Source organism: Corvus moneduloides, chromosome 4 (genome assembly GCF_009650955.1).
Source record: "Corvus moneduloides isolate bCorMon1 chromosome 4, bCorMon1.pri, whole genome shotgun sequence".
In the NCBI taxonomy this organism is placed as follows: Eukaryota; Metazoa; Chordata; class Aves; order Passeriformes; family Corvidae; genus Corvus; species Corvus moneduloides.
In genome coordinates, this window is record NC_045479.1 from 60,946,680 (window position 1) to 60,974,596 (window position 27,917).

Genomic DNA, 27,917 nt, shown 5'->3' on the forward strand with positions numbered 1-27,917 from the left:
ATGGGAGAGAGTTTTTAAAGTCCTTGCCAGGAGTTAGTTCAAGAGACAAACGGAGACTTTCAGCCTTCACTGCTGCTAGATAGTTGTTTATTAAGTCTTATCAGAGAAAAAGAGTCACTAGCATGACCCAAACATAACACAGAGCAGAGAATGGAGAAAAGTGTCCAATTATCAAGATTTACACAGCCTTTTAAAGATAATTTAACCAATGGTTACTAAAAATGTATATTATTTTCACTTTCCTACCAATTATTCAGCAACACAGCCAGGAACTGCGGAATTTTTTGTCCAATCATCCCAAATTACTTTTACTGCAGAATATGGAGTAGTAGTAGAAGAAGAAGAAGAAGAAGAAGAAGAAGATGAAGAAGGTTTGGAGAACAACAACAATCCTCCATTTTGATAGTTTTTACTCTTATCTATTTACTACAAAGAGAAGCCCAAAACCTCTAAATTTTTCACCCTGTGACAATCTTACACAGTAGTCTATCATCTAATTCACACCACTGTATTTTCTAGTTCTTGTCTGATAGTTGGCAATTTTTCCATGGACAAAGGTCAAAACAGTGTTGCTCAGGGGGCTAAAAACCCTTCAAAACAGGCAGAGAAATATTCTCTGCACTCTGGGCTCCTACAGCTATGGTTACCAACAATCTTACCAGTACTCTTCTGTGGGAAAACCAGGAAGAAATCAAGCTGGCCCAGATATAATCTACATAGGACAATGGCAAAATTCTCTAAAGCTTTCTCAGTTTGTTACACTTTGAAGGGCAATCTAGCCTAACCAAACCATATAAGTCTCCTCTGTTTACAAGGGCTTTGCTGATTGCTCATGTATTCCTGCACTTTTCAAAGACAGACCCATTATTTTCTATATCTGGCCAGAAAAAAATGACGCACCAGCTAAAAATCTCTTAACTTCTAGCATCAGCTGGGCCCTGGCTTCTAAGATATAAAAGTTTTTCAAGTACTGTAGGCAAACAATGGTACATGAGCCCTTCACAGCCCTTCGCACACATACTGCTACTGCTGCAAGCTGGGAATGGAAAATATTCCATTTCATCAAGTTACAGGCACCAGTGCAAACTACTCAAAGATGCACAGCACGCCTGTGACATGCATGAAGATTTAACCTAATTTGTCTTAACTCTCAGAGCCCTATTTTTAATTTGTGGACAATTCTTCTTCCTTAAAAGATAGTTATCAAGGCATGAGATTAGAATAGATCAAACCTCAGCCTTCAGTCCAAATTCCTTTGTTTTCCAGACTTCATCCAGATCCACGGGGTATTAAAATAGATTTTTTTTCCCCACAGTTTTTAAGTATCTCTTATGACTGGTGGGATATGGGAAGTTACCCTTAGTTGCCATACTGCACCATATATAATCATTTTAAGATGTTTTTATCACTAATTTGATGTACTACAAGAGCTTCATCAGGTCATTCTATTAAAAACAGACATGTATGTATTTTCTAAAGCATATAGATTCACAGGCACTGTAGGTGTTCCTGTATCATGACCTTAAAATTTCTGGAAGTATTACAGATGAACACTACCCAGTTTTACAGACACGCCAATAATTCTGATTAACATGCCTCTTTCATTTGTTTCACACCTCCAGTGCAAAATTCTGCTTTTTGCTTTTAAAACAAAGAGTTACTTAGAAATCAAACTACTTCCATAAAATATGTAGGATCTGAACAATAGAAAACAGCAGTCAAATGAAAGTAATATGTATTATCTTAGATATCAAAACTACTGATCACCAAAAATACTTTTTTAAAACTGAGACCTATGACTAAACTTTCTTTTGATACAAACAGAAAAAAAAGTGACAGTTTTGTATCCTGTGCCAAATTTCACGTCACGTTCTCACTGGAATTTATGTAACTTTCCAACTACAGACTACAAAGCTTCACTCTTCTTTCCACTCCCTTAGGCACAGTCGGTTATATGCATCTGATCCCCACTCTAGGAACACAGAATCCCACGTCAAACAATAGCTACACTTGGAGAAGTTACCCTTAGAAAACATTGCAGCTATTCACTATTCAATCTCTAATACAGAATTTGTGCAAGAAAGGCATGAGGCTAGTTTCAGGGGGAAAAAATTCTACTTAAAATGTACTGCATTAAAAGCTCTTGCTAAGACAAAAGCTAAATTCATCCCTTCATCTAAAAAAAAAAAAAAAAAAAAAAAAAAAAAGGTAGCTCTACAGCTCTATAAACTGTTTTGTCCTGGAATGCAGAACACAATTTAAACCATGTCAGTTCTTAGCCAGAAGTAAATATAAAGTAGGGTTTCCGGAATAAATGTGTACATCTTATTGGCTCTGCCTTTACATTTTTAAAACAGCACATGTTTATATTCTGATCTTTGTACATTTTCCAAATGAAAACAAAACAAAAACATCTAAGTAATAGTTTTCAGCAATAACCAGGCTCCTGTTACTTTCCGAGTGTCAGTCACAGTTGGGTAACTGCTCCAAGTGTCGCAGCAATTACATTTCTATTCTGGATATTTAGGAAGAAAGAGTGCTGTTCCACAGAACCTGGTCTGCCAATTTTAAATTGGTTTCAGCACAAGCCATTCAAACACTGGAAACAAGCAAGGGCAATTTCATTTTCAAGTGATACACAAATTCCTTAACAAAAGAAAAAACTGAACTTGCTCTACAATTTTGAACTGAATTTAACAATGAGAAAAGCCTCAAAGGAAAGGAGTTTCCAGTAATTTGTGAAAAATAGAAGCTGATACCAAACTAGTACCTACCATGAAGGATAGGTCACATAGATTCAGTCTTGACCTTCCAGCTGATCAGTACTAGACACTCACAACATCAGTATTAGATGGCTCTGAACCAGTCAGGTGCTTCCTCCACCTGAACACTGCAGTGCACTTTTAGAATCCTCTTCTTCTGAATCAGACTCAGCACTGCAATGGTACAGTACACACTCCATGCCATATACCCACTGCCCCTTTCAGGCCATCAAGCTGGATTTTTTTCACTCCAACTGAACTGAATCCATACCAATCAACCAGAGTGCTGGAATAAATTCACACTATGATTTAAAGAAACAAAGAAGGCATGTGCCAGTGTGTATGTTCAGAGCTGCACAGTCAGTTTTATTAGTTTTTCACAAGCAACTGTGTAATAACTTCAGCAAATTAAATATCAAAACTTTAAAAAAAAAGAAGAAAAGAAAAAAGAAAGAAATTCACTGAAAAGGACATTGCAATAGATGGCAAAGGTGAGACATCAGATTGCAATGTATTGACCACAACCACATATGATAACTGCTTTCTCAGAAGCTAAACACATCTTAGCAAGCACAGAAAACTCTAGGCTCATAAAAAGAACAAAAATAATTTTGCTTGAAGATTGAATATCCCCATGGCAGTGGAATGATGCCCTGCTTGTGCCCATGCCAGTGGGGGCCTATAACAGTGCCTTCTGGGACAGACCCCTCCTGAGGGGTGGGACCACAGGCCAGCTCCCAGAAAAGGGACCTTGGGTCTGTCACCTCCAAGCTAGAAGAGGCAATAAATCACCTGCTTTATTAGGGAGAAGCACTACTATTCTTAACCTGTAGGATTTAAGGATGTCTTTCTGAAGCTCATTTACATGTTTAGTTTTGATTCTGCCAAGGATCCAGATGCTATAGTAACAGAATTCTTTCAGAGTTGGACACAAAAACATTTTTCTAACAGGAAAAAGCATATTTCAGTAAGCCCCAATGAGGTACAGGCTGACACCAAGGCTACATTGATCTGGATCCAAGAGTACTTGTCTCCTGTTCTGAAAGGCCTATACATGCACCTGACATCAGCTCAGTCCCAGATGGTTTTATGTTATGTGGTGTTACAGCCATGGAGACAGTGAGTGTCATGCTAGAATTGTAAATATCAATCTGACTCCTTTTGACTGAGAAGGGTGATCACACACATTTCTGTGATTTATCTCCCATTACTGTAAAACAGAACACAAATAATACTTTATCTCAAAACAAGGGAAATGAATCTTAGCCCATGATTGAGCTTCTGGATAAAGAGCAGGTCAAGCAACCTTCTTAATTTCACATACTGTAAAAAAAAAAAAAAAAACAGAAAAAGAAAAAGAAAAGAAGGAAAATGAAACACTTGATACCCTCTTAACAGCAACAAAAGGTAAAAAACAGGAATTGTTCTTACTGTCTCCTACTACCATTTGTTTCTTTTTGTTGTTTGTCATTTCTTTGGTTTTTGTTTTTTTATTCCAGTGCATGAGAAAGATCTTTCAGCCAAAAGAAGGTTGAGATGGAAGAAGTAGGTTGCAACTCATTGCTGTACTTTTGTGCTCCATATAACCTTCGCAGGAAATATCTCTTTCGTGGAAATGGATCAATGACATCCAATTTTGGCAGTAGCAAGAAACTCAGGTCGTTCTAGCAGTATTCACAGAAGTTCTTGTTGAGAAACTCCTTGAATTTCCAAAAACAGTCAGAGGACAAACACCTACATATTTGAATGGGAAGCCTAACTTTCTCTCACAAGCTCGAACTGTTCTTTGATTAGACTTCCCAAGATCCCAAGACTTCCCAGTCTCCCTATGCCTTCCAAACCCTGCATCTGTGCTTAATGAAATAATTTGAAGAATGGACTTGAAGAAAGTATGACATTGTTCCTCTTCTTTTTGCAATTTTTTTTGAGGCCATAAACTGAAATAATTACTGATGAGCCATGTTCATATGACAATATATTCCAGATAGACAGCAAACTAAGGTGCACTTAAATCAGTGACTCCATTTTATTCCTGATACTAAGAAGGCAAAGCCAGAAGAACAAATTACTTCTTTTTGCAAGGTGGATAATGGAAATAAATCTACATCTACTCCCACCTCAACTGCCAGCAGCAGCTACATTCCAATAGAAGGGGAAAACTGACAGCTTAGCAAGGGAGACGTGCAGAAAAATACTGCAGATAAAATTTTTAACAAGAATTGAAGTTACTAGTACCTAACAATATATAACCATCTATCTTCTTTTAAACCAATTTTTTATATGTGCATTAGGCATTAAACAGTATTTCCTGTAGGCTGAAGCAACAGGAAGGAAGGCAGGCTGTTAACTTTGTATTTAAATTACCTCACAGATGCTTAAATATTGTAGTGGTGAAGGCTAGATCAAAGTTTCTCTTGTTTAGACTACCTATTAAAAATCAGTAGAGAGAGATAAATTATCAGCTAGAAGATGGCTTTTAGAGAAAGATGCCTGAATGTTACGCAAAGGCACTGAACAAAATGGCTGGAAAGAAAAAGCACTGTGCATTGAAAACTGGAAAATAAAAACCCCCAAAATAGAACTAAAGATAAAATGATGACTGGGTCTAGTACTAAAGAGACTCATGATGAAACAGATCAATAAAGCTACTGGGTCCTAATTTCTCAATTTCAGTAGAAATTAGGCATAACTAGGAACAAAAAATTAAACCTCTCCCTTTAATGTTTAATATCATCAATTATTAAGAATATACAATTTTCAAAACTCATTCATGATGAAAAAAGGGGTTTATAACAATAGTAGAAAACATTATGTTTGAAGCCTGAATAAAATTTTAATATATGTCTATAGCACATATTGTAATTGTTTCTGACTGCAAGTGTGATGAGTATCACAAACATTGTTTTGGAGGAGAACAAGAAATCTCAGGACAATTCCAGCCCTCTATTAGATGTTTTTGCCCCATTAACCATTGTTAATACAGGAGGAATACTGAAACATATTTACCAGCTTTTAGACATTCATTTCCAAGATGTTAAATAGCAAATTTCTTGAACAACGTGTATTTCAAGGACTTGTGGTATTAGTCTGCATTTTTTAGCAAAGGCAATTACTGGCCCAAAGATGGAGTTCTTCAGCATCAATGAAAAGTGTGACAGCTTCAGAGAGAGGCTCTAAAAGGGAACAATTTCGGAGGTAAAAATAATGGGAAAGAGATTAGAAGGACCAGATCAGTGTCTGATAATATAACAAATATATATTCATACGTGAGGTCATCCAAAAAAATGCTATAGCAAAGCTGTCATGGAGAGTTTGAGTTCAAGTTAACCCATATCCTGCAACACTTGCAAATGCCTTATAACTGATGGGAATGAATTTTGGTTTTCACACTAGCATTACAAACTATCATTAAAATCAAAATGGGAAAACACACCAAGCCTTTCAGGCTGTGTTCCTGGGCAGGCAAGTCTGAATGCTTATGCTTGGTTCCACCTTGTATTCATCCCAACACTGAGAATTCAGTACATCTTTTATTTATAGTCTACACTGAGGCTTTGCAAGGAATGTTTTCTTTCCAGTGCTGGGCAAGGATTTCTTTTCTTCCTGTCTGGTATGCTTTACAATGGACATGTCTGCTAAAAAGTTGTAATATGAAAACACTACTACTACTTATAAAAACATGTTTGACGTCTGCATCACAGGGATTCAGAAGGGATTGATGCTGTTATAAAAATCTTTATACAAGCAGGATGGTATCTGGAACGACTGAGCCGGAAAGACCACATTACTTCTCCTTTCAAAATCTATTTTATACAGCAATTTTCTAGACCCTCCATTAAGGAAGCCTTCATAATATTTACTAATTGTCCCTTTTAGCCCAGCTTTACAAAAACCACTTCAGTCATATAACTGGAACAGTATGTGTAAGGAAGCTATTCTCATTATCAGCCTTTACCTGGTCAAGCTATCAGCTTCAAATTCTTGCTCTGATGATTTTTTTCTTAATCTCATTAAGCAGAGTAATTTAAGAGTCAAACACATAAGTGAAAAACACTTTCTGTTGTTACAGCATGCTTTTTACTACTCAACCTTCCATTATCCAGAGTGTTATAGCACAATAAAGCAAGGCTGACTAAAATTTGGATTTTTTTTGTTGTTCCATTCTTTATAATTTTGAATTATTTTTATAATTTTATCTGTGGTCCACAAATTACTTTTCTGAGCAGCAAAAGGATGCTAAAAGGATGCCATTTATGGAAAGGATGGCAAACTGTCACATGGTTGTTGTATAGTTCATTCTGAGGATACCTTGTACCTATAATCTGCATTTTACTCCTACGTACTTCAGGCACCCTTGCCTGTCTCCATCCCCCGTCATTTCAGACCTCCCATGTTTTTGTATGACATGGTATCACTTGAAATACTGAATGAGGCACTGGGCATTTGATTAACATAATCTTTTTGATGTAACCCCAAAACTGTATGTCTTCTAGGCTACTTGCTGCATCGATTTAAAACTGGATTTGTGTATTACACCACCTAGAAACTGCAAATAGAAATTCTATGTGAATATTTCTGCTATTTTTATCACCAAGTGCACAAAAGCTTGAAACAGAGCTCCTCAAAACTTTTTATGAAAAAGCATATTGACAAACATGATGTTTTTCTACAAGGAAAATGTAATAACACCAGTCAATTAGAACAGTAAAACAAAGAAGAGAAAACAAAGCACACTCAGAGCCAAATTTCACCCTCTTCGACGAAGTCTTGTTTAGTACTATGAGTGAAAACTGATCTACAGGCCAAAAAATGTATTCAGTAATGAAAAAAATTAAATAAAACCCCAAGTTTATAATTGTCATGATCAAAACATCCTGTTCAGTTCCATGCAGTAAATGGGTTATCATTCCTACACAGCACATGAAAGGGTGAGCCTAAAAAGGTTCCCTGAAAGGATACGGGGTTTCAGTATAAAACCCCTATATAAAGCTATCTAGACTTACCAGTATCATCATCCATTGTCCCAAAGAAAAGGAAAAATATGTATATTTCCCTGAAAATATTCTCATAAGACTACTTTCAAACAATACCATAATTGATGGATGTTTATAGTAATACCTACTTATAGACAAGCTTATTTCTTTTACAGCTTTATCTAGCATGTAGTAGTTCACGTATACATGGACTTCATCTTTTATGCACCCATAAAACAACCTACAGTATCAAACAGACTATGTGATAAATGTATCATCCCAAGTAAAATCACCTCTTCTTCCTCTAATTATGAATGTCAAGACCTATTCCAGCAGCAGAGAACACTGAGCCACTTTTAATGGCTCTTTTTCTCAAACTCTTCTCCCTCCTTCATTCACTTTTTAAAAATCTCTCACCTTTTTAAAGCACAGAACTTCTGTATAATTACACTCGCTCAAAGCTCACAATAGGAGCTCAAACCTGGGGTGGGAATAGTTTCACTGCAGCATGACTTTAAGGCATTTCCATTAAAATAACAGTTGGTGAAATAACCACTGTGACTTGTATTAAGCATTAAAAGAAGGAACGTTTCACCATGTTTATTATGTACTGTTCAATATTTCATTTCTCATCAGCACCCTCTTAGCTGCCTATGAAGATGGCAGCTGTACCCATAGGCCTGTTTACTTTCTTGATGATGACCACTACTGTTACTTTAAAACAGAAATTGTCTGAAAACAATCTGAATTCTCCATAAAAACTTGAGTTGAAACTTTCATTAAAATACAAGTGTTATGAGGCTACAGACATGGTAATATGAGATGACCATGTCAAAACATTTCAAAGATCTCTCAGCATCAGATGACCAAGTTAACATCCATACAATGCATTGGCCACTGATTTTAGTTAAGTTCACATTTATGCTCTTCTGAAATATATTTATAAGCCAAACAGAATTTCAGTAGAAAGTTCAGGACATAAATTTGGGTGACGAGGGCTGTATCTGGGTAGAAAAATAAGGACAGAGAATTTAACCTGCTCTCTCTCCCTCACATATGCTGTCTATTCTTTTATCTTTCACCCCTTACTTCAATTCTGTATCTCCTCCTTCCTCTTGTTTTTACCTTTGTATTTCCCTTGCCACACACGGACTCCTTTTCTACCTCTATGTCCTGCCTTCCACCTTGCCTTCTTGTTTCTTTCATCACTGTCCCAACAAACGAAATTTCCCAATCTAGAGGTCATCTTTGATATCTGAAAATCGGAAGCGCAGCAGCAGCCTGTACCTTGACTAATCTGTACCTTGTGACTTAAATGTGTGTTTTCCAAACCATATGTTCCAGATTTACAGAAGCAGCTAAGGCCAATAAGTCTGCAGAGATTTGATTGTTTAGGTAGATTTCACGCAGACTGAGGGAACTGGACAGAACGAGAGAACATAATGCAATACTTTTGCATAACAGACTTGGGATAAACCATGGGATATACATGTATTAAACCAAGCTTAACTTCCTGACAGACGCAAGAAGCACCTCTGTGCAGGTTACAAACACTAGGTCATTATGCTGTAGGAGTACATTCTAAAAACACACACTCTCCTAGTGTCCAGAGATTAATCTTTATTCTGTTCACCAAGCAGGGAAATAAATTGTTTTTTCCATTTACTTAAATGTATAAACAGGAGTAAACACAGGGAAAGAAAAATACAAGGTTTCTTTGGAAAACTGAAATGAAGTCAGCAAGTGAAATAATACTCCTAGAGAGTTCCTGAGGAAGCAAGTTTTCCTTTGAAACAGACATGATATAAGCAAAAAACTGAGAGTTGCTGTGCAAATGTTAGTACTGACACTGCTTACAGGTTATAAGTCCTAATGCAATCACTACAAACCCATGCCAGTGAAATTTTATGTCTTCCTATATGCACTGAATTAATGCTGTTCTCCTTTTCCAAGCTGAACAGTCAGCCAAAATCACCTCTACATTGTCTCCTTAGCGAAAAAGAAGCTGAAGACAAATTCAAATATTTTTGGTATAGTTCTACTACTTTTCTGTCCATAACTCTTTGGAATTTTCTCCTGCCTCTCTTCAATACACAAACTTAAACAAAATATTAGCCAGCAGAGACACCTCCACTCGTGCATGCTTAATTTTGAGCACAGATGCATAAATACTTTTGAGTGGAGGCTGCTATAATTTCAACTAAGTTATTAATTTAAACATACTTATTATTTTAAAAAGTGGTTATGTCAAAAGTATTCCTTTCATCTACAATCACAAGTAGATGCATGTCTGAGAGGGAACCATACTCCTTACTACAAAGGCTACTAAATGGTAGATATTACAAGTTCCCATTTCTAGTTGCTTATAATTTTGTCAAACTAAGCTTTTTGATGGCAAATCTCTCCACTTGACTAAAACATCTGTGTCAGATTAAGGAACTGAAAAAAAAACCAAAAAACCCACAGACAATAGCCAACTTGCTTGGGTTTACTTTCTAAAATAACTGTTAGCACAAAGAAAATATTTTAGTTTGCTCCTGTCAAAAACACTGGAAACCATTATTTCAAAAATCTGCATTATTCTGAAGACTTACAGCAAGGATAGAAAGCTTTGTGGTTTTGTGACTGTGTACACTAGTAGAAAAGAGCAGCCAGTAGCCAACCCCTGACCAAAGCCTACTGGATGAGCGAGGCACCCAATTCATGCAGCTGAATTCTTCTCCTTCCCAGAATCTGTCTTCTTCCCAAACACCCATCCTGAACAGTTATTTACACACATTATTTACTCTTCACACACGTTATTCTCTGAATGACAGCAGGCATAGTCTAGAAAATTGCAAAGAGATATGGCCCAAAGCCTTGCCAAGGAGTGCTCCAACAATGCCATGCTCACAACGTCTGCAGCTGGAAACTTGTCTCTTCTAAATTGCATCCACAGTAAGGCTGCTCCAGCCTGGGTCTAATCAGGTTTGTCCTCATAATACAAATAATGTTTTATTTCTTTCTGTATTTCAAAAGAGTGACTGTAGAAATGATTAAAACTTCATTTCTAAGGTTGGCCAAGTACATATCAGATGGCAGTGCTTTCAGCCATTACGCATCATACCCCAGATTTCAGTTTGAATATACACATTTATAAGAAATTCACATGCTTTTCTATATGGCCCCTGATTTAATGATATCCCACTATGAACCACATGTATTTTTATATTGCTCTCTTGCTCTCACTGACCCCTTCCACTGCTCTAATCTACCCGTTATCTACACACAATAGACTTACAGGAAAGTTACCAACTAATCAGTGCTTTCTGGTTTTCTTTAATTTCAGGAAGAAAACAATAAAAAAGCTTAACAGAACTGGTGAAGTACCATTTAACATCACAAAGCTGGCACAAAAGTAGTTGTGTGCAAAGTTTTTTCTGATACTCTTGTTTCTACAATTTATCTATTATTTCAAAATTTTTATCAACAGTACATCTGTAAAGCACTTCAGATTGAATAAATGAACTAAAATAAAGACATGCCTTTAAAATTGGTATTGTAATGTAGAATATGTATGTTTTACCTACACAGTGATCTCATACTATTTAGGTGCAATCAGTGGGTTAAGCTGAGATATGCACTTGCATTTTCTAGCTCAAGTTTTCAAAGAAGGAACTCAAAGCAACCAACACACCAACAGAAGCACACGGGGGAGGAGAGGGACAGCTGTAGTATTTTCCTGTTAAAATACACCACTATCTGAGAAAGACACAAAAACAAACTGAAGTAAAACAAAACAAAAGAAAAATAAAGTAAACAAAGGCTATGTAGTGCCAAATTATACATACAGCACTGCAATTTTTGAGTTTAAAGAACAGCAATGTTACCTCTAAAAACTCCTCTACTAATTCATATTAAGGCTAGAGGAAATACTAATTTTTAGCTACAGCAAATATTTTAAAACAGCTGTTACAAATTACATGGGTTATTACCCACCAAAATAAGTTGCAAATCAACATGTAAGTGGTAACATCAAAAGAAAAGCATAGTCACTGTAAAAAGAACAAATACTTTACTGAACATCTCCAAATTTTGCAGACACAGTGTAATAAATCTTAATATGTGCTTTAGACCTGTTAAAAGTTAGACAAATTTTCTAAAATGGGGCTCATTTTTATGTGTATGTCCTATTCAATTTAGTAATTGCTATTAGTATTAGTAGGAATTAGTTGTAACTGGTTAATGCTAATACACTGTAACCGGGCGGAAACACCAATTTAGTGTAGTGGTTTGGTCCAAAATACTCATTACTGTTTATCTGCTGTGAGATAAGAATTAGGAGAAATGCAAAGCAGGCACCAAACTTGAAAGAATATAAAGCAGTTTATTAACAGACCTAAAAGAGGGAAAAAAAGAAAAAAAAATTATACCACCTTCAGAACTCTCCTCCTCCCCCCACCTTCCTCCCTTCTCCCACTGACAGTGTGAAAAGACAACCCTTAAGATGTTCAGTCTGTTTACCACTTCCATAATAACCTTGTTCAGTCCATTTAGAAAGAGAAGTCTCTTCTTGCTCATGCTATGAAAACATTATCACAACGAGACAGCTGCCCACTTCCAAATATCGTTCAGTCCATTTAGGAAGAGGAGTCTCTCTGCCTGCATGTGAGTCCCTTCCCCCAACTTGCAGCTTTTCCTGCAACTGCTTTCGAGGGTCCACCCTTGAAGTTTTTTGGGGTACAATTTTAAGGTTGAGCCGTTCAGAAACAAAAACAGAGGCCCTTCTCCTTCCCTGGGAGCAAAGGGTCTTCATCATCTTCATCTTTAGGACTATCTCTGGGAGCATCTCTAGGAACTGAGGTTTCTCCTTTCCCATCTGGAGCAAAAGCCCTCATCTGGTCCATCTCTCCCTGTCCAAACTTCTCATGAAATTACAGCTGCGTCAGCATCTGCCTATCTCAGCGCAGGTGCTTTTGCTTACAAGTTGAACACTCCACCCCCCAGATCTTCATGAAATTACAACAGGACACTCTGATATATCATAGCTTCACAACAGAATTTCAGCTTTAAGCATCTCCTCTCTCTCTTCCCTCAGGTTTTCAGCTCTTCACAGCAATAAAAGGGTTAATCTCACCTCGGCCTTGCAGCTTTGCAGCTGGAATGTTGAATTTTTCTTATCGAAGTGGAGAGGGGGGAGAGCCGAGCCGCTCCGGCTGCCCACGGCAAGGCAGTGGGGGGGGTTCCACAGGTGGAACAGGTCCATGGCTCCAGGATGGCCGTGGCCCGGCCCGGCCTGGCCCAAGCAGGGCCTGGCCGGGCCCGCTGGCCCCCACACGGGGCCCGCAGCCACCTGTCCCAGTGCCGGAAACGAGAGAGAGCTTGGAGGGGAGTTTGCCTATTCTTAAATGTGGATCACAGAGGTGATCACAACTTTAAGTGGCTTAGAGAATTGTCCATATTCAAACTGGCCAGCTGATAGGTTCTATCAGTTCCCAGAGGAAACTGTAAGCACCCCTTAGCAAGGACATCCCTTCTGGGACTATGCTTGCTAACCTATGACATACACCCACGCAGGACAATTAATATATTTTTTAAAACCAACAAACAAATCAAATAGAAGCCCTAAAAAACATGCCCAAATTAAACTGTGAATTCTGAAGGGGATAATCTAAATATTCTGAACATAAAGAATATCCTTTCTGAGGTCACCTTAACTCCAGGTGCCAATTCAAAACTACGACACCGATACAACAAGTTGTCCCTCCAGACAAGGTAACTGCTTTTACCTTTATGTGGTTTCTGCACCTGAGGTAATGGACACAGCAGAGATCTGAATAGAGTTTAATTCAAGGTTCACGTGTAACTCTTAATCCCCAGTACAGGGTTTTTTTCTTTTTAACACAGCTTATGCCTCATCTCATCATTTCTGAAACAGGATAATGCTCATGTACCTTCCAAAATACATTTCAAGGACAAAACTAATACTGACAAAGAGTTCAACTGCAGTGCTTGTAGGTATTTAGAAATATTCAGTGGGGAAAAAATAGGGTTTGGAGCATTTAGACTGAGAGCTCAACAATGCTCTGTTTGAATTAATTGAGGAACACTGTCAGTTTGACATTTCAAGTGTAGTGCTTTACCAAAGAAAAGATACCACCACCAGGTCTGACCTCTTTCACAGGGGTTTTCATTTTACATCTGCTCATCACCTTTACAAATTTCTTGTCCTCTCCTAAGGATGCAAACAGGACAAATCGGCTATACAGAAGCAGTTTAATCATTCATAAAAGCAAAAGGAAAAATTAAATTTAAAAAATTTGCCCCAAACTTAAGTTCTTAAGAATTGCTACTTCTAGAAACAGAAAGCAAAAGCATAAAAGAAATATGCTTTTAAATTGGTATTTAAACCCATTAAACAAATATTTGAATACTTTATGCCTCCAGTTATTAACAAAAGGCTGAGTGGATGCATTGTTACCTTAAAAGAATATATTCAGAGAAGACATAAAATTTGAATTTAAAATACACACTCCTGCATAATGCACACATACACAAGCACACTATTAGTAATCATTTACTATGAGTTACTTCTTACTAACCTTCATATGGCTTCACAAATATTTTCATTTTTGTTTCTTTTAATTAATAATTATTTGAACTGACAGAAATTACAAATCATAATACAATTAAACAGTCAAAATATATTAAGCTTAAAAATGTGATATTTTAAAGGGTTTTTGTCAAGCAAATAAATCAATTAGTCAAACTAAGAGATTCTAGCATGTCCCTTAATGAGAATATTGACAATAACGGCTTTCCCTCTTCACAATCACAACAAAAAGACTGTCAAAAGAATCTTGATTACAGGTATTCATTAGAAAAGCTTAGAAAGCTTCTTAAAGCACCTTGTAAAGTTAGAGGTATGTAACAAATACATACTAATAAATAAAACTACATTTCTGCACTTCCCTCCATACAACATTCCAGTTCTCCATTTATCAATGAGATTGTTTGGTGTTATAATTAATGTTTGAAAAAACACACCTAGTGTTAGTGAATTAAGATAATAAATACGTTTTTTCTTCCATACTATAACCATTTCAGTTTTCAAAGACACCAAATTTTCAAACTTCTACTAATGTCACAATCAGCATTAGAGTTTTAAATTGCCACATAAATCTGCGGAATCTGATTGACAGATTCGATTTCTCATTAAATACATGAGGGTATAGCTGCAAAGAACAGATGAAAAGAATGGTGACTGTCTTATGGGGTAACACGAAGCATTTTGAAAACTTACCCAGTTCTTAAACGCCTACTTGTTTATCTACGTTTCCTGATAAAATGCACATAACACATCATTTTAGATGCACTGATATTCAACAAGCAAACAACTGCCTCCTGTACTCTGCTAAGTAAATCTACCTCCAGCACGACTCGGAGGGATGACTGCTTTGACGATCTGATGAGATATGCTTCCACTTCAAGCTATCCTCAAAAAAAAAAAAGATAAAGATGCTTGGATGCTTTCCTCTTCCCCATCTAACCGTATTGACTGACCCTTCAGTCAGCCTGCTCATGGAACAAAGGCAAAGCACTACGCACTCTTCAGAGAGAGCTCCTACCCGTCCCATAACCCACACCAGCAGATAGATTGACACAGTCTCTAAATAAAACCTGTCAGCCACACAAAGATAAGGTGTCATTAGCTGCGTGCAGATCGGTGTTACCTTCAAACACAAAGATACTGCATACGTTCTTTGCTGTCACAGCAACACTTGTTCCACAGGCCCTTCTAAACGCAGAAAATTTCACCCTGGCTTTCAGGAAGAAATCTTTAAATTGTGCTCTACTTTTTAAAACACATAAAAGTACATCTACGTAAAATGCTTAATCAAGTGCATGAATACAGCAACATGCCCATGAGAGGTGTTTTCTAAGGTAGACATACCTACTAATTACAGAATGCAGATTTGCTCTCTTCTGCTCTTATAAAACGGAAACATACAGATCTTTGCTAGACTGTTACAGGCTCATACGCTACAAGCGAGGCAGCTGGTGCTACCTGTATGCCAAATACCCAGCACCGCCGAACAAGGGAAAGCCCGGGAGGTTAAAGTTTGCCGCGGGATACGGGAAACCTCCCGCGGGCTCCGCTGTTTGGCGTCAGCGCAGGCGGTCCCTGCCCGCTGCCCGTGTCCGCGCACCGAGGCCAGCGCGCTCCCGCCACCCCTGCGACCCCCAGGCTCCCCACACGGCGAGCGGCCCGGGCCGGGACCCCCATCCCTCCGGCCGCGCACCTGAGCCCGGGCGGCTGCAGTAGCCCCCCCGCCCCCACTCCCGGGGCCGGCGAGGCGGGGGAGCCTTACCCGGGAACTGCTGCGGCGGCGGCGGCGGCGGCGGCTGCTCGTCCTCGCCGCTCTCGGAGTCGGTCTGCATGGGCTCCTCGGCGAAGTTGACCCCGCGGGCGTCGGGGGGGCCCCGGCGCGGCGGCTGGGTGCCCCTGTCATGGCCGGTGCCCGCTCTGCGGCCGCTCGGCTCCTTCTCCGCCGCCGCCTTGGCCGTCGCCGCCTCCTCCTTGAGGCGCCCGAAGTACTGGAGGGCGAACTCCAGCAGGTCCCCGGGCTGGCTCCGCAGCACCTCTACCGTGAAGCCCTGCAGCAGCTCCGTCAGCCCCGCCGGGATGGAGATGCTCATGCCGGGGCCGGCCGGGGGGGCACAGCCCGGCCAGGAAGGGGGAGGGAGAGGGGAAGGGGAGAGGAGAAGGAGGAGAAGGAGGAGGAGGAGAAGGGGGAGAGAGCCCGGGGCCGGGGGTCGGCGGCCCGGGGGACGAGGCGCGCCCGGCGGATCGCCCGTGGGCAGCGGGAAGGGGCGGGCGGCGGCGCAGGTGGGAGCGGGCGGGGGGCGGGCCCGCGGGGGGCAGCGGCTCTGGCAGCCTCGGCGGCGGCGCCTCCTCCCCCCGCGCCGGGGGAACCTCGCGCACATGTGACCCGGGAAACCATGACAACCTCCCGCCGGGGACTGCGGCCGCCGCGCCCCGCCCGCCACAGCGCGGGAGCCGGCGGCGCGGCGCGGAGGGAACGGCGGGGCAGCGCGGGGCATCTCTGCCCCCGCACGGGCTACCCTGCCGGGGCGCGGCCTCGCCGGGCATCGCGGCCCCCCGCCACCTCGGGGCTCCCGGGGACCCAAGCCTTGAGTGCCTTCTCCCTGCGGAGGCGTCCAGGCATCCGCGCTGGCGACCAGCGGGGATTCCTGATGAGCGGACATGTCCCCGCTCAGGGAAGGACCGCAGTGCATGTAGCATTTCATAGCCGATTACTGCTGTGCTTTTTCACGGCCATGCATCACCTTAAAGCTCTTCTCCACATCATTCATACGCATAGATGTGCTATCTACTTATATTCGTCTATATTATTTAGGATGGGAGGGGTGCTGTGGTGCTAGCAAGAGCATCCTGTTTGCCAGCTGGTTGTTTAAGGTCCACAAAAAATTTAGCTGGAGAAAGAAACAATTGTTAAAAAATGGGGGAGAAGTCCAATTTAAACACTGCTGAGTGCCAACGCTCAGCATAGACTCTCTTCCAAGCCATGCTGCAGAGACTACTTAGCACAGTGGTAAGTGGGTGCTGCTTGTCATCACCAGGAAGCTTAAATGTTTTAAGTAGAGTAAGTAGCAATTACGGGTGCCATGTTTTTCAATGCTTCACTAAACACTTCTTGAAAGTGAGGTCTGTTGAATGCATGAAAACTGCATCTCCCCCTGGTTTGTAATCGCCTCTGAATGTTGGCCAGCGTTTTGGGGTTCCAGAAAGATCTGTTGGAGTCTTATTTTTGTGCTGCAAGCAAATTAACTGCTAAAACGTCTAAGGCTGGGACAACATGGCTGTTTGATAATTGATTTCATTAAACATTCAGCATTAGTCAAATGGCCTTGCAATGAGCTTCATAAGGGCTTAGGGTAAGATCAGCAGTCAAAATCTGAGTTTGTAGTAGCAAGATACTGAAACACCTGACCTCAAAAAAATAATGTGACAGCATAATACAGCAATCTCTATGACAGTTTTCACACAGATAAGGATCTCAAAGCCAGTTTTAAATTGAGTCAATTTCCAAGTGGAACCCAGTTCTCCTTGTGTGTGTATTTTCAAATGGAGCTTCGTTCACAAGTTGTATCTTCAAAGTGTTATAGACCAGGCAAATTAGTGAAGCGAGTAAACCATGCCTGCGTGGGTGATATTGCTGCCCTGTAGCAGGCAGGAGACACCTCTGCTAGTGAAGCTGTGGAATACCTTCGAGCAACATCTCGTGGCTTCATTTTACTGTGCAGGAAAAGCCTACAGCTAGCCACTAGTACTTAATTGAAGTTAAATTCACTGTTATTTAGCACTGTCCTGCTGGAGGAACCTCTTCAAGGTCAAGCTAAGTCATCAGGGGGCAGACCACGAGTTCTCTCTGGACTGCAGAAGATTGCTCTGTCATCAGACTCTAAGAACTGCTGCAGCGTCCAGGGGGCTCCCAGCCTTGCCAGCACACCCCCACTTCATGCCATGCCCCAGTTTTGGCACACCCTGATCACAGCTGCCTGTTGGAAGCACTGCTGGTGCAGCATGGAGCCACATACATTAAAATGGCTGAGAATCAAGTGCAGCAGGAGAGCTGACACCTGTACATCATGGACAGCTGCATAGCTTAGTCTCTCTGGAGGGTGGGTTGGCTAGAAATGCCAGATTGGCTCATTCACAAGTTTAGGAGCTTAAAAACCTTCTCACACCACTGAGAGGGTTGATCTGGTTGTGACCAGGCTGAGAGATACCTAAGCTTTGAGGAAGCCCCCAGGAAGGGAAGTGTTAGTAATTAGTGCTTTCCAGGCACTAGGTGTTCTGTGAGCATATAATATTCCATTTAATGGAGTCTTCCAGGATTAGAAGGGTTGTCACCCCTGAGGTTTTGTCTTAGCCAGACAAGGCAGTCTTTTTTTCTAGGAATTTACTAGCAGCACAGTGTCTTTTGCCATCTAATCAAGGACTCCCCTTGTTTGTCAGAGACTCCCATCCTCCCAGATGTAAAATGAGATCACTTCTCTGAGGACATCCTCAAGATCCAGCCTTTGATGTTTCTATGCAAAACTGGGATAATTTGAATAAGAGATTCCTAGGTGGCAGAACTCTAAAGAATGCTTCTTTTAAAAAAGAATTTCAAAACAGCCCAAAATGTTTGTGCCCAGTGAAACTTATCCCGAATTTTGTGTATCTCAAAGGATGGCAGCAAACTTTGTAGTTCAAGTTGGTGTCATCTGGTTTCCTCAGATGCTTTCTGTTCCAAAGACCTTGTATTGATATTTAAATTGCTTTTAAATCCTCATAAGGAGGACAGCTGTCAAAAATATGTTATGTCTAGCAGAGTGAACAGTTAGATGGAGTATTGGTTCACACCTCTCCAATGAGTTTTATTAGTTGCTACTAATTTTTGTGTGCCATTCTAGTTCAGCTGTAAATATCTTCTTGAAATGAAAGAGAATATACAACCTACAGAAATCCTTTTGTACTGAAAAAGGATTGGGCAGAATATTCCCCTCACAATTCCCAAGGAAATAATCTAAAGACTTTGTTGTCTCCTCTCCTCCCAGCCAACAGATGCACTTTTCATAACACACTGCTCATCTGCTTTGCATGTCATTCTTGTCCCTTCACCTGGTTTGCAGCAGTGAAAAACGGGGAGATTAGAGCTAACAGGGGAGAAATAGCAAGCACTGTGCCTCCCACAGGACAGTTCCAGGCAGCATGCTTCAGACAGTGGTTGGGAATACTTTGCCAGAGCTCAGAGAATGAGACCTTTTCTGATCATGTGGAGAACAATGAACAGAGTGCAAAGGGAAGAGTCAGACTTTCAAGACTTGTCTTTACCAGGGTAAATGCAAATTTAGTAAATTTAGTAAACTTTGCCTGTCAAAGTCCATCCAACATCCAACTATAAGCCTTTTTTTTTTCTGCCAGCTTTCAATGTTTTGCCTGAGAGGAACACTCTTCTCCAGTCCTTCTGAAGACATGCTCTCGAACAGCCATCTCCTGATGAGCCCGGGCTAAGCCTGCAATGCCGTAGGTGCCGTGCAGAGGGGCAGAAGTGTGCGCTGAACATCAGGGGTGTAAGCCAGGGTAAAGCCCTCTCTCCCCTGTGGAAAGTAACTTTAGCAAGCGCACTAGTGGAGTACGGGCTTTTAAATCCTGCTCTTTGTTACGGTGTTGCAGGCAAGAGGGACTGTAATTACTGTGTCCTTGGAGCAGCTGCACAGCTAGCAGAGAAAGAGATCCTGACCTCATCATCTGCAACAGTCTCTCTCAATTTGGCAGCCTAGTAATTCCCAGCAGTGGTTCTCCATGGAAAGAGTTCATATTGTTGTCTTGGGACAATTGTACTGGAGAAACACAGGGCAAAGCCTGGCCCTCTACCTAATGCAGCATAGTAGGAAAAGACTCACGCTTGTGTTCGGGAGATGTTGCTCCCTATATTTCCTGTGGTTAAAAGATCATTGGTTTGTGTTATCTTAAATCTTTTGTCCAGGGTTTTGAAATTTTAAATGCAGATGCACTTTGCATACTGCATGACTAAAAAGCTGCTGCTCAGAAGACACCTGCAAATCCCTACATGTTTTATACTTGCTTCAAAATCTCTTCAGTTATATGGTAATGTTTTTTCTAGCTGGCTCTTGATCAAGTGACAGCTGGTTTGTAAGTTTGGAACAACCACAGTTCATAAGAATAATCATGTACCAATTTCTGATCTTCCAAAATACCTTTAAAATGTTACATGTATTGACTTTCTTTTTGTCCTTCTCAAGTTGTTCTGGCTTACTAGGCAAATCTGGCTCACAGAATATTTTTACTAACTGTTTTTAATGGCAATCATTCAGCCATGAATTTGCCAGCAATAACAAAACTGCAGTTGTGCAGATCCATAGTTTCACACTTTCCTGTTCTCATTAGAATGATATGTCACCATTATTGTATTACAAAATCCATTACCATACCCAAATCTATTTATCAGAAAAATGTTTGGTTCCATAAACAATATAAGAAACTAGTGCCTATAATGTCTTAATCAAGTCTTGAAACACATTCTTCTATGATTCTTCCTTCAATTGAATCTCCTCTGTCTCATAGTCTTTTGCTCTACCTGTGCTTGTTGTTCTGTGGATTCAACTTAACTCCCTCCCCTGCCTACTGTAAATCTAGAATGGCAAGAACCAAGTAGCCATTTACATACTGAAGTAAAATTGTTATCTTATGCCAATGAGGGTTTTCTCCTGAGCAAACAGAAAGCCCAGTTCAAAACGTGGATGGAAGGAATCCACCTGGAAAGAAACAGAATAGCGGCAAAGCAGTATACATGAAGTACCCCCTGCCCATTTTCAGTACCAATTCACAATCAGTTTAACTAGAAATACAGTTTGAGGAGTTTCCTCTCCACAACAAGGGCACCTGCTAACCATGGAGACAACGTGTTCATTTAGTCTCCCCTTGTATCACTTTTTGGCACTTGTAGTGCTATGTAGTCAGTGAAATTAAATGTCTGATTAGTGCTGAGATGAATCATCATGCTGTCAGGGAGAAGAGAGCAGAAGTGGTGGCTCAGGAGGAGGAGTATCAGATTATCCGCAATTCAAATTCAGGTTGGCTTACGTTGGTCCTGAATCCAAGTCTTCCATCCACCTCATCTACTGAGATAACATGTTCAAAAGAATTGTAGAGTATCACATATTCTAACCGCAAGTCCCTTGCTTTTCCACTCATCCTAGTCCTTTTTAACCCACACTGTATTTTCCAGGGAGTATGAGCTTTGTGGACTTACTGCAAGCTTGTTTACAAGTGTTACTATTCAGTAAATGCACAGCTGTTGATTTTCCATTGAAATCTGTGTGTTTGTAGTCCTTGATATTCAGGAGCTACAGGATACTGTCTCTTAGAAAAGTTGCTCCTTTTTATGTGCCTCAATTGTGGGCTCTCATAATCACCTGTAATTTCAGAAAAGTGTGACTAGAGTTTCTAAAGTCAATATAGTGAGTGCTGAATTTGTCATTAGAAGTAAACCTTCTCATCTTAAAAGAAATGAAATAAAATGACAGTGTAGATGTAGCAGACTTCATCTATTTTGAGGATCTTACTTTGTTTGATGCCCTACTCTTTTATATAAAAATGGCATTATATACTGTCAGACAACCTGTTAAATGGCTAACAGAGACATCTCTCCAAATAGCTTACAACAGAAAATCATCATCAGATGGAAAAGTTCCCCAGGAATTGACAGTAGGCTGCTTTATGTTCAACACCTCCTGCAATCACGTGGGAGCAAGTATAAATGTTGCTGATGACACAAAACCCAGTAGAGCAGTGATGTCACTGAGCTCAGGGAAGCATGGAGTGATCTGGATGACTTGTCCATTTAAGAAAATCTTACTCTACAAGCTCCTTATTAAGTCATTGACTTCAGAAGAAAGAGTGCAAGATGTTTCTACAGAATGGTAGGACTTTATCATGGAAGGCAGCGCTTCTAAAAGAGTTTGGGCATGAATGGAGAAACAGCTTGACTCCAATTTCTGCTATAATTCTGCAGAGGAAGGGGCTAACGAGATTCTGCTTGTTTCAAGAGGGAGATAGAAAATAGGAATGGGAGATCTTCCCTCTGTACGAGCACTCCTGAGACCACGTTAAAAAAAAAAAGGTACAGATTTAGTGTTCATTATGTTCAAAAGAATATGGAGAAGTAGGTGACATGCAGAAAAGAGACATAGAAATTATTCATAGCTGAAGGAAATGTCTTGAGGTGAAAAGACTGGGAGAGCTCTCAGCCTTATCTAAGCACTTGTTGCTATGCTCAATAGAAGAGGCTTATATGATCTAAGTGATAAAGAATATCAGTCTATATAGTCTAGTAGCACCTTTATGGAAAAGAATAACATCAGTCTTTCTTATCAGAGATGGCTCAACATCTTCTCTTGGAAAGTCAAGCTCTTTCATGTCACTAGAGGAACACACAAATATCCCAAAAGATTGCAGTAATTCTATAGATCTTTTGAAATATGAAGCACTAGTGAAAAAATCATAATACATATATGCTTTTAAAAACCTACAGTCACTGCCATGGATGCTTGGGTTTTATTTAAATGAAAAAGAGTGTTAGTGAATGGATAGTTTTGCTTCATTTTCCTTGAGGGAGCTGAGGAATCTGATGATTTTTGAAAAATGAACTTTCTCCCTGCAAATCTTCTTCTATTAGTCCTGAGCTTAGATATGAAATATTCAGGTATCTACTTTGTGGCAAAAACAGGGAGCAAAGAAGTCGAAATAGCTGTTGGATGGAGAACAACCCTATAATTCCATGCCTTGCATTTCTTATTAACTGTCAGTGTTCCTAAGAAAAAAAAGTCATTATGAGAATTAACTTCCGTTTCTTGGGAGCTAATTTCCAGAAGGAGGGAGTCAGAGCTGTGGAGTCTGTAGTTCTAAGTGATATCTTCTAGGGAAGAAGCAACTTTTTCAGAGAACATTAACTGTTGGCATTTTGGTTTGGATTATTTTTTGGTTTTGTGGGTTTGAGTTTTATTCTGTAGGGTTGTTTTGGCTTGTCTGTTTTGTTGTTTTCTTTTGTTTTGTTTTTTCCCTGATAGATTTAATTGTTACTCATTATATTCTTGAGGAAATTATTAGTTATTCTTGGCAAGAAGAATAAAGCATCTGCATAAGTATTGATTAAAGAGGGCACATAAGCACCAGCTGAAATATTTCCTTTGGTTTGAACCCTAATGTAGTGGTAATGTTCCTGCAGATTTTTGTTGGCGAAAAACTGAGAATAGCATTAGTGAGTAAAAGCACTACTCTGACCCTAGCGTGTTTCTCAGTTTGGACATCTCTGCACACCTACACACAGATGGGGTTGGGTAGGTAGACACACTGGACTGTGTGACAGACACTTCAGTGTCCCAAAGGCATCAGGCAAGGTGGGTTCAGGTATTGCCTAGTCTGAGAGGGAAGACGTGCCTATAGTTGGAAGGGCTACATTTGAGAGCAGAACCTCAATTCAAACTAGCAGACCCTAAAGGACAAATGTGGATGTGCTGGAGCTGTGTACTGGAGTGTCAAGTCTCCATTTTGTCTTAGGGTGTTTTGTTTAGACAAAGTTGTGGATGTGCATTTGATTAAAATAGAATCAAAATGTAATGACCTCTACAGATTCAGGAACAGAAAGACTGTTTTTTATCTCTCTGTAAGTGTATATGTATGGATGTATAAATAAACACACATGCATTTGTCTGTATATGACTTACTGTTTCTATTTTGGCAGAATATGAAGACCCCAACCTATTAATCTATGAATGCAGTTGACTTGCAGTGAATTAAGACTGGCTATTTAATGTAGACTTATGGATCATCAAAGAAAGTATGTGATTATTTTTTATACTTTTATAAGGAACAGAAATATTTACATTTTTAAAGTACAATTCATAATTGCACCACCCTTACAATATTCCAACTTTAGCCCCAGGAGTGGAATATAAACTGTGCCAGACATGCATTCCCCTGAGTTTTTATCGTTGTTTTCGACACAATCTATTTTTATTCAGTTCTATGGGAAATGCACACACTTTGTGCAGTTGCCAGAATGTAATTTCCCAATGCCCCTTATTTATTTCAAAGTGTGCTTTTTTTGGATTCAAGTGCTTTTGCAACAGCACTTTTTCACATTTTATCATGTAAGTGCTCCTTGCTCATACTGAACCCATTTGGTGAGGACAATATGTGGACCTGAAAGGGCAGCCACATAAACTAGCAGAAACCTCCCACGCTGGCCATAGTGGTTGGTTCTCCTTCCTTTTTTGGGGTCTCCCATTAATTGTGTTCACTCCACCTAAGGGCTGCATGCAGGGAGCTGGGGGCAGAATTCTTGCTTTGTTCAGATTCTGCTGGGTGTATCAGAGCCCAGCGGTTGTTGGGGAGATGGTGCTGGCCTGCTGAATCCCTCTCTTTGGGCCTACCCTGCAGGACAATTTGGAGGCTGCCTAAATCCACAGGTTAATCCACAGCAGGTTAATCCTTAGGGACCATCTAGGAGCTGGGACTAGCCAGAATGGATCAAGCTTCAGCCTGGTTCACAACACAACCATTGCCTGAGGAGCAATGGAGAGGTTCGAGATGATGATGTACAGATCAGATTTTGCTGTAGAACCTGCCCCAAAAGGACAACTTACCTCTGTGAGGACACGGTCCTTAGTCAACATGTCCACTAAAATTTGCATGGTGCTTTCCGGGTCAGCATAATTTTCTGTCCTAAGGTCACTTTGACTTGATAGACTTTTTTTAAAGGGTTCATTTTTGTGTCGAAATCAACTTGACAATGTCCTCACATTCTTACAAACCATCCTGTTAAATAATTGCCATAAGGCCTGGTCAAGGGCTCTCATGTTCAGACACAGTTGCAGTTCTAGGCCACTCCTTTATAAAGCACCACTGACACTTTTGCATTTAAATAGGGCACCACTGAAGAAGACCTCTCCAAAACTCCCTTGCAGTGCTGCTTAAAGGACATTTTAATACTTGCCCCAACCCTGACTTATCTGCAGTACAACATCACAGACCCTGCACCATAACATCTGCATAAATAAGTGCCCTACTCTTATCTCACAGCATTCTCCAATAAAGCCTTCAGACAAATAGGGAAAGGAAGAAATGTGGTCTTGAGACCAGGCACTGAGGTCAGTAGTCCTTCCTACTTCGGCTGTATCTGCCCCAATTTATACCTGGCAGCTCAAATGTGAGTTTGTTCCTGGAGGTTTGGCCTGACTGCTTGCAGAGAGGGTTGGTAACCCCTTGTAACACATAGAGCAAGGATCCAGGGTCAGGGTGCTTCCCTTGCCCTGTGGATTTCTCCATCATCCTCCTGCCATCTAGATGACGGCACAGCTTTGTCCTGCAGGGACTTGGACAAGGAGCAGATGGGTTTGGTAGCAGCTGGCAAGGCACATGGACTACCGAGATGCAGGAAGGTGAGAAGGTTCTCCATGGGTCTGAGCTCATGATTAAACCTTGAAACTATGGTCCATTGCTGGCAATGAGTCAGGGAGAAAGGCTGCGAGGTTACAAATGTTACACGTTTTCCTTAGCAAGTCTCCTCAAACGGCTTAGGCCTTATAATTGGCAAGGCAACAGGCAAAAAGCAGCCCTCTCAAGGTCTGACAACCTTATAGCCTGCCAAAGCCCTATAACTCATGAAGGAGAGAGAAATATTTTGAAACTGGGCACCTGTGGGGAGCCAAATTTCCGTGAAATGGCATGGAAGTGGAGCCTCTCAAACTGGCAGTGTGAAAAGAAGCCTCAGTCCAGGTCCTTCCACAGACTTCACTGTGACAAAAACATCTTTCCGTGAAAGGCAAAGGACTCCCACCATGGAAAGGGACACTGCTGCACTTCTAATCAGCCTTCAAAATTACTGTTTTCCAAGATCATCTACCAAGATCATGATACCAAAAAAAAATCTATGTTAGGCATAAATTGCAGAATGCTTTCTTTCTCCCAAAACAAAAAGAAAAAAAAACAACTGTATAATCAAGAGCTGCAAGAGCTGTAGGCTTGTCCTTGGTAGCATCTCTGGGCTGTCAGATACTTCGAAGTTTTGGATTCTCAGAATAAGACAAGTCTTTCTTTCTCACAATTTGTATAGGCTGTTATGAGCAATCAGCTAAGGCATCCTAGGACCCCTGGGCTGAAACGGGTCTGTGCAGACAGCACAGCTTACAAAGTCCATATGGATCGGCATGCTTCCCAGAATCATATCCTCTCACTTTCCTGAGTTCCCTTCTCATGAGCATGTGCGTTTAAAATCCAGGTTTCTCTGGTAGCCCCACAGTAAAAGTTCTAAAGGTTCCTGTAACAGGCCACCAGGGTAGAAACAGCAGCAGAACTTCAAAACAGCAGATCTGCCCTTTCCATAAGAAAGAAAGGGAAGTGTAGTTGCCCTAGAGCAGTCACTCTGAAAGGTAGGAGTCACTCATGAAGCATCCATCTGGCTGTCTGTGAAAACTAGGTCCTTGTTTTGATGCTCTTTTTTGAAAGGTGATGATGAAGTAATGCAGCAGGAATGCAGACACAGAAGTAGGGGGATTTTTGGGTGAGAAAATTCTCCTTGACCAGTCATTTTCCTGACAGGACCAGTCATCTTTCAAAGTAAGTCCTCAAATTTTTATCCTTCTCAAAAATGCCAAGATGCGTCTGGAAAGACTGCAATATGGATACTTCAGAGATTCCCTGAACAGAAATAGAAGAGGAAGATGCAGACAGCAGATAGCCTCCTTTACTAACATTACACAGCCAGATTGTCCTGTGGGAACTGGCAACAAGGTCCAGCTGATCTTATCCTTTTTGTAAAATAGGATAATGATTATGGGGAACACAGAGAGATTCTCAGTGTGTGATCGGTGCCACACCACTGCCCTGGCCAGTTTCCAGAGGGATACTCACCAGGCTGAGATCTTTTACTTAATCCATAAACTGCTAGCCTAGTTTTATGGTCCTCTCCATGGAATCAATTCCACATGGATTAAGATACATGGAGAAGCCCAGTCATCACTGCAGCTAGGGAAGGAACCTGGGCTGGGGTTGCACTGGTCTCCTTGCCTGTCCTGGGAATGTCCAGATCAGGCTCGTCTGCAAATCTGGTGTGTGCTTACAGAAATGAGAGAGTTCTTTGTGAATCTCTACCATTTCTTGCTCTTTCAACACACATGGAGAGAGAAGGGAGCACCATAACACGCCAGGAAGAAGGGCTGACTCCTTGCAGACCTTTTCTTTGTCTGCACCTCTGTGTGTTGTTACATATCTGGTGTGGGCAGCACTGTGTCCCTGCTTGATATCGGCCCAGCTGGATGGCAGGTCAGGAGGACAGGAATGGGGAGGGAGGGCAGAGAAGGGCAAGCAGTCAGCAGTGTGCTGGCTCTCCTGAGACAAAAAGACATCATATCCGAGCAGAGGCCATCCTGGAGAACTGTAACTAATCATACCCTGGGCTCTAATGTGCCCAGATGCAAAGGAAATTTCAGTTTCTTAGTAACTGAAATTTTTCATATTTGATAGCCATAAAGCAGTGAACTTTCTGCCATGGAGATGGTCTCAGTGAAAGCTGGCAAGGAAACCTTCAGCCACCACATCCCTCCCTTT

General features: G+C 40.9%; 1 protein-coding gene and 1 long non-coding RNA gene across 2 annotated transcripts in view; both read right to left on the reverse strand.

Moving 5' to 3' along the window:
• Positions 1–16,607, reverse strand: part of PRKAR2B (protein kinase cAMP-dependent type II regulatory subunit beta) — an 83,029-nt gene extending 66,422 nt beyond the window's left edge. Inside the window, exon 1 of the mRNA XM_032106440.1 lies at positions 16,087–16,607. Within this exon, the coding sequence (XP_031962331.1) occupies positions 16,087–16,414 (328 nt within the window). The 5' untranslated portion in view covers positions 16,415–16,607. The remainder of the gene's footprint in view (positions 1–16,086) is intronic.
• On the reverse strand, positions 131–15,010 carry LOC116442863. The gene is made up of 3 exons (XR_004239668.1): positions 13,295–15,010; positions 13,146–13,147; positions 131–637 (listed from the first exon to the last, which is right to left on the reverse strand). It is a non-coding gene; the product is annotated as an uncharacterized LOC116442863 (long non-coding RNA).
• Positions 16,608–27,917: the final 11,310 nt, after the last annotated feature.